Raw genomic sequence first — 6,745 nt, 5'->3', positions numbered from 1 at the left:
ATGAGCGATTGGGTAATTTTATAGAACAAAGAAAGACCGAAGAACAAGTTGCTCAAAAAAATATAGAGCGAAGAAAGACGATAACCAAATTGAGTAAGAACCATATAAACACAATAGAGTGGAAGGGATGGTGTGCAAATGAGTATTTAATAACAGGCAATGGATTATTATTTGTATGTGATAATATTAAAGATGCATATAGACAAAAACATATGAAAAATATCATTCACTTACAAATGATGTACGTTGAATATAAAGCACCAAAGACGGTTGCACTTCACCCAAGACAAAAAGAATTAGAATTGGCTGTGACTGAATTTACGTTTTCAACATTCACTGAAACACTTGTTTGGGTGTATGTCTTGAGACTACAGTCGAATATTTCTCTTAAAGGAAAAATCGAAAGTGAAAACATGGACAAGTGCATCACAGGGAATAACATAATGAAAGCGTTGTTACTTGAAAAGGAGAATCTTTTATGTGCGGATTGTCAAGAAGGAAATGTAAAACATGTGAATTTGGAATTTGGCTGTTTCTTATGTGAAAAGTGCGCGGAGTTACACCAACTCACTTTTAGTCAAACCCATCCTTCTGAAGTTTATTCAATCAGCGATGCATCGGCCATGAAAAAAGAAAAATTGACTCCTTTGATTTCAAAAGGAAACATTTTCAGTGCTCTTGAACATTTGGAAACACCTTCATTTAATCCATTTAGCACTGATGCTGAAAATTTACGAGAAATGTTACTTTACAAATATAACACAAAAACAGAGTACACCTTTGACTACGTCGCACTCTTTAAAGAACACAAGAAAAATTACAAACGTACTTCTCAAATAAGCCCAATTAATATGAAGGATATTTGTTAATCTATTTGTTGTGTTTTTAATGCTTTGTAATTTGTTCCATTAACAGGTAAATATTACAAGAAGGATTTTTATCCGTTCATTAATAACCAAATAATAAAATTTGCCCATTGAAAAACTCGAAAAAAATTGATCATAAACAAATGAGTAATTTAAATTCGAGATCGTATTTGTAAGATAATAATAAACAGACGTACAGTCTTATTTAATATATAATTACAGATACTCAACAAATATCACATACATTTACATTTTTTTGTGATATAATGATACAAGCAGATTAATAGAATTTGCAATAACTTCACATTTTATTAGATTTTTTTTAAATTAAACCACTTTAAAACATCCAACGACAAATAATTCCAATATAAAATGGTGCGAATTGAAAGTATCATATTTTCACAATCGTGAATAAACAGAAAAAAACTTCATTTAAAAATGTGTGGTTTATGAAACTATTCTAAAAATAATAAAAAATTAAAAAACCCAAAAACGATAAACTAAAAAAGAATAATAATGTTATTAATGAGTTCGCCGAAAAAAATACGAACACATAAATTGTATGCGTGAATTATAAACGCGTAGTTAGTAAAGCTTGTTTTGTTCTGTGTAATTTAGGAAATTCAAAAACAGAGAAATAGTCTCTATGTTGAAGAACTTGCTGCTCTCGACACTCATTGATAAAAAATTCGAAAGGCAAATGGATCCAAATGTTGTCAACACACATTTAAAATATTTGTATTTACAAAGTGAGCAACTTAACATGGGAAAGCCCCTAAATATTTTCCAAAAATTGATATTTGGCACATTTTAGTCAAATTAGTTCTCAATTGTTATTTGTTTTCTTTCAGTTGTTGGCGGACAAAAAAACCGCCTTATAGTTTTAACAGGTTTCCCCTTTTATTTTTTTTTAAACCAAACTAAAATTTGCCTTTTATTACTTCTCCCTTTTAAAATAATTACAAGGTAAAAATCTAACCTGTTAAAATCATATACCATATACACTCCAATTTAAATTTAAAGAAAAATATTGTCTCACCTTCCTTATAATTAAGGAATTTTGAGTATTAAAGTCATCAAAAATTATTTTTATGAAAATGAATTTGAGCTTTATAATTAACATAAAAAGAAACTTAAATATATTTTAATTTTAAGTTGTTATGAATAATTCAAAAATTATTTGTTATTATTATTATTATTTATATAAATAATAAAATATAATTATTACTAATAATAATTTTAATTGGAAAATTAGTATGCTTGTTTATATAGTTATCTATTTCTAACTTTTATATGAAAAAGCCTCGACCATTTAGTTAACAACTATTATGGTACCAATAAAACTTAAATTGTATTTTTAAACGATTTATAAATAAAAACGTAATAAAGCAACATCAATAATAATTGTAGTAATCTTTTAATTTATTTACTACAGAAAATAAAAATAAAATAGAACATTTGGTGATTTTTTCCAATAAAAAAAAAATCACGTGTTAATGTAATAAAATAAAAACCCTTATCATTATATAATTTCAATAACTTATACATTTTCAAAAGTACGTTTTACCAAACAAACACATTGGTGAAGATACATTTTTGATAACCGCATTTTTCTGTGTCTTCTAACACGCAAAAACAAAGAAAAACTAGTTGAAAAAAACATGAGTCTATCCTCAATATCCGACAGTTCATCAAGACATTCCGCACCAATTTGGACCGATGCAGAAGATGAAACACTTCGAAATAACATCAAGAACACCGACAAATCAATGTTTTGTGAGATGAAGTACTTCATGATGTTGTTGAAGGGTATTTCAACAAAACGCATTGTCGACGTGAAAATGCGGTTCAACTTCATTGAGTTCAAAAACTCGAATCCCACATCAACAATGTCATGGGAAGACTTCTACATCTTAAATAAAGATACACCACCAACAAAACCGACTCGTTCACGCTCGTACTCTGCTGAACGACACCGTGCAAACTCAAGACACTCTTCTGCTGGAAGTTCAAGGACTCGAACAAAAAGTCGGCCGTTATCGCCGTCACCGTCTTTTGACTTCAAAGAAGAGTCTAAAGGGGACAACAAGTCTGCAATATCTTCCTCATCAAAAAAACATCGATCAACAAGCGCAGAAACAACAAAGCGAAGAAATGAAAGGAACTTGGCTCCCTTAACTGAACGGTCAAACACACAAATTAACCTTAAAAAACGTTTACAAGGAACATCTGAGGCGCCATGTTCTTGGATTTCTATTACACCAAGTTCACAAGACACTTGCACGAATTTTTCGACTTTAAGTTATGACACTGAAACGCCTAAAGTACACAATCTCTCGGGTATAGGGCCTATCGGTCTTGCGTTTGATGAATCTTTGCTTGATAACAACAGGACGTTCATTGAAGAAGTTAGAAACAAACTAGTCGATGGCGACAAATATATCGAGATGCTCGAAACACAGGTAGCTGGTGGGAATAACCCAATCGATACCATGGAACTGTTTAAAGGATATGTCAATTCAATGGTCAAGTTAACTTCAAGTATAAATTATAGGCCTCTCCCAACGTTTTTTGTGGACTTGTTGGTTATCGACAAGAACAGTGGAGCACTTGTGTTTCAACAGTTTCAAAATTAATAGTTGAGATCATCAAGAGAACCTATTACAGAATGTACCTTTTTATTTATCACTTTAGATAGTTTGGTTTGATTAATTTTACTTGATTAAATACTAGTAGAATCCAATGACGTGGCGTTTTTAACTCGAATTTATTTGTTCAATTCAAACTAATTAATAATTATCATAATAAATTAATTATAGTAATACTATTATAATATTATATAGTATTATTAATAACTTCAAATTAAAAAAAATCATTTGAAAAGAAAATTCGTAAGAAGCTTTAAAAACTTCAGAAATTTTGGGTTTTTTTCTTTTGTTTTATATATTCTATTAGTAAATTAATAACACATTTATGGTAGAAAATTGTTTGTTCACAACGTTGAAATTTCAGAAGGATAGAAAAAGACGAAGAAAATGAAGCGATGTATTCTTCAATTTCTTGATGGGTTATACCGGGACTTTACGAACCAGGGGAATCAAAGGCGAAAGAAAAACTATTAAATATCTAAAAATAAATTAAAAGAAACTATAAAAGATTTCGGTACCAAACTGGATATCCAATGTATATATTGCTCACCCTTTTCGCCGTTTTGTCGCTGGCGGACGACGTCCCGACAAACCTCCGGTGTACAGAAGCAATTTATATGCCCATACCACAGTCGTATACTTTTCACCATGCCATCACTGCAGACTTAGCAACGTCACAAATCGAACTTCAAACGGAGTCTGGAGAGACTGAAACACAAACAATGTCTGGTCTTTATTTCATGTATAAAGAAGAGGAAGATAATCAACTTTACATCTCCACTTGTGGAGCAAAAACAACGTTGGACACAGAGATTTATGTCTTCAGCACTTGCACTGGTAACGTCGCACAAGACGTGTTCAAAGTATCCAAAAGCGACTCGACCTGCTCTTCAACAGGAAAAGCTGCTTCTTTTGTCGACATCAAAGCAAATGAAACAGTCTACGTGATGGTCAGAGTCATGGCACCCAAAGCCGGATCAATCACTACAAACTTCGTTAAAGTGAACGATGTGCAAAACACTGACTGCACCACTGCGTCTAATATAGAGTCTGTACCTTATTCGGATGTGTCCAATCGCACATCGACGACCAATAACGCGAAAGTTGAGTGTTATGAAAACGCGATGCCAGCGAGGTGGTACCGATTTGTAGGTGATGGGAAGATGTATCTTATTGATACATGTAGTACAGTGAATACAGTCGACACCATCTTAGTCTTGGTCGATTCTGTCACATCAGGAAACACATGCAACGGCGCGAAGTGTTTGAAGTATAACGACGAAGGGTGTGGGAAGTCGTCGACAGGTGCGGCACTTGCATTTGCATCCACCAAAGATAAAGAGTACTTTATAGGTGTCTTTGCCAAGAACTCTGCGAATGGAAGATACCAAATGAATGTACAGAGACTCGACTCGACACTCCCATTCACTTGTGAAAATGCCATTTCTACTACATTACCATTACAAGAGCGCAGACGATCCCAAGCGCATGGCCAAAGACGACCGTCATTTCTGAATATAACGAACAATACACAGTAGTGTATCTGTCCATTGTAGGCACTGGAAATGAAGTGGTGTTGTCTACTTGTATGAGTAAAAGCACCACAGGAGGGTCTGGTGTTGAAGTAGTCTCATCATGTTCGGCAACGACAGTAGTGTCTGCCAAGATAAACGGCGTCTGTGGGATGGACCAATACAAAGTCTACAAATTTGAGAGTGGTGTGACTTACATTGCCAAGTTCTTCTGTAAGTCAGAGGAGTGCACCATTAATGTTAATGGACAGATGAAATCACAGAACCATTATCAGTGCGAAGACTCTCTCTTAACTGAAGACACATACACTGAGAATGTCCCCCTTGATCAGTTAACTGCGTCCCAACATGGCTGCAATGGTATTGAAACAAGTAACAAAGGTTCTTGGTATCTTATTCAAAAGGGTTTGAATACTAACGTCGAGCACTATTCTATTGGTGCTGTTGATGCTACAACTGGACTATCTACAGGAATAGTGATTGAAACACATTCTTCTTGTGACGCATATTGTACCGCAAAGGATACGACTGGAAAGCACGACGTGTTTTTGAACTCGGGGAGCTTATATGTCTTTGTTTATAGTTCGACCGGGTCCACTTCTATTTCAGTTGGGATTGTCAAGTACGACGAAGTCGAGCACTCTTCATGTATAAGTCCTAAAAGCATCACAATACCTTTCACTACTATCGGGTTCATTGATCCTAATGCAAGAAACACTTTGAAGTGTTCAATGAAGTCATTGCCATCATTCTGGTATAACATCCAGTTGACTGAATCCGTCGACTTGATCGCAACTACTAACTCAATTGACACCAAAGCGGACACACTCTTAGAAGTCGAAGTCGGCTGTTACCCGGAAGGTGAATGCATTACACAGAATGACGACATCGAGAACTCGGCGACTAAAGCTTCTAAAATCTCATTCACCGCTTATTCGAGAACTTCTTATAACCTTGCTGTGGCTCAGACCGATTTGGTCGCCAGAGCTCATCGAATCTCAATCTACCAAACAACACCACTTGAAAGTTCTAAGTGCGCTACGTCTGCTTATTTGGACTTCATGGTGCCACAACAGAATTTGTACGTCTACACAACAGAGAGCCACCCAACTGCTGCCGCTGGAATGGTTCTCAGAGGTTCATATTATCGATTTTATTTGAACAAGCCTATGCACATTACCGTGAAGACATGCACGAGTGGGACTGAAGTGAACAATTTGATTGGAATCTTCAAGAAATGTGAGACAAAAACAGTCGACGGGAAGGAGGTTTCAATTCCAGACGTCTTGGTTGCAGGCTCCAATTCATCATCTAAAGCGTGTGGTAATTATGGCGCTCAATTCACTTATAGAGCAGAGGCAGGACAAGACTACTACTTGTTTGTTGGTGCCATGGAGACGGGAAGCGATGGTATGATTGTTGCTGAAGTCATCTTAGACGATTCATCCGAAGCACCACATCCAGAGTGGTCATCAGATGATTCTCACAACAATAATAGTGAAGATAAAAATGGCATCAGTGGATGGGGTATTTGGGGTATTTTATTCTATGGCATTTACTTCGTTCTTATCGTCGTTATCGCTATCGCACTTATTATCTTCTATAAGAGGAAAAACTCAAGTTCTTCGTCGTTCAGCTCCTTCTAATTTATCAGTTGCTTTATTATTATTATTATTATTATTATTATTATTTTTTAATT

The 6,745-nt window shown here is 34.8% G+C and overlaps 3 protein-coding genes across 3 annotated transcripts; all 3 read left to right on the top strand.

Annotated features, from left to right (window-relative positions):
• Positions 1–212: 212 nt before the first annotated feature.
• Positions 213–869, top strand: EIN_250770 (hypothetical protein; the record flags this gene model as incomplete). Its single annotated transcript, XM_004261676.1, has 1 exon — positions 213–869. One exon carries the CDS (start codon positions 213–215, stop codon positions 867–869), a length of 657 nt encoding a protein of 218 aa, XP_004261724.1.
• Positions 870–2,527: 1,658 nt separating this feature from the next.
• EIN_250760 (hypothetical protein) lies at positions 2,528–3,502 on the top strand (the record flags this gene model as incomplete). Its single annotated transcript, XM_004261675.1, has 1 exon — positions 2,528–3,502. One exon carries the CDS (start codon positions 2,528–2,530, stop codon positions 3,500–3,502), a length of 975 nt encoding a protein of 324 aa, XP_004261723.1.
• Positions 3,503–4,047: 545 nt separating this feature from the next.
• EIN_250750 (hypothetical protein) lies at positions 4,048–6,692 on the top strand (the record flags this gene model as incomplete). The annotated part of the gene is made up of 2 exons (XM_004261674.1): positions 4,048–4,945; positions 4,984–6,692. The coding sequence occupies 2 exons, from the start codon at positions 4,048–4,050 to the stop codon at positions 6,690–6,692; spliced, it is 2,607 nt and encodes an 868-aa protein (XP_004261722.1).
• Between the last annotated feature and the right edge of the window lie 53 nt (positions 6,693–6,745).

Source organism: Entamoeba invadens (genome assembly GCF_000330505.1).
Source record: "Entamoeba invadens IP1 unplaced genomic scaffold scaff_1105074726103, whole genome shotgun sequence".
NCBI lineage: Eukaryota > Evosea > Mastigamoebida > Endamoebidae > Entamoeba > Entamoeba invadens.
The sequence above is the reverse complement of the archived record's forward strand: the minus strand, read 5'-3'. Positions and strand labels throughout refer to the sequence as shown.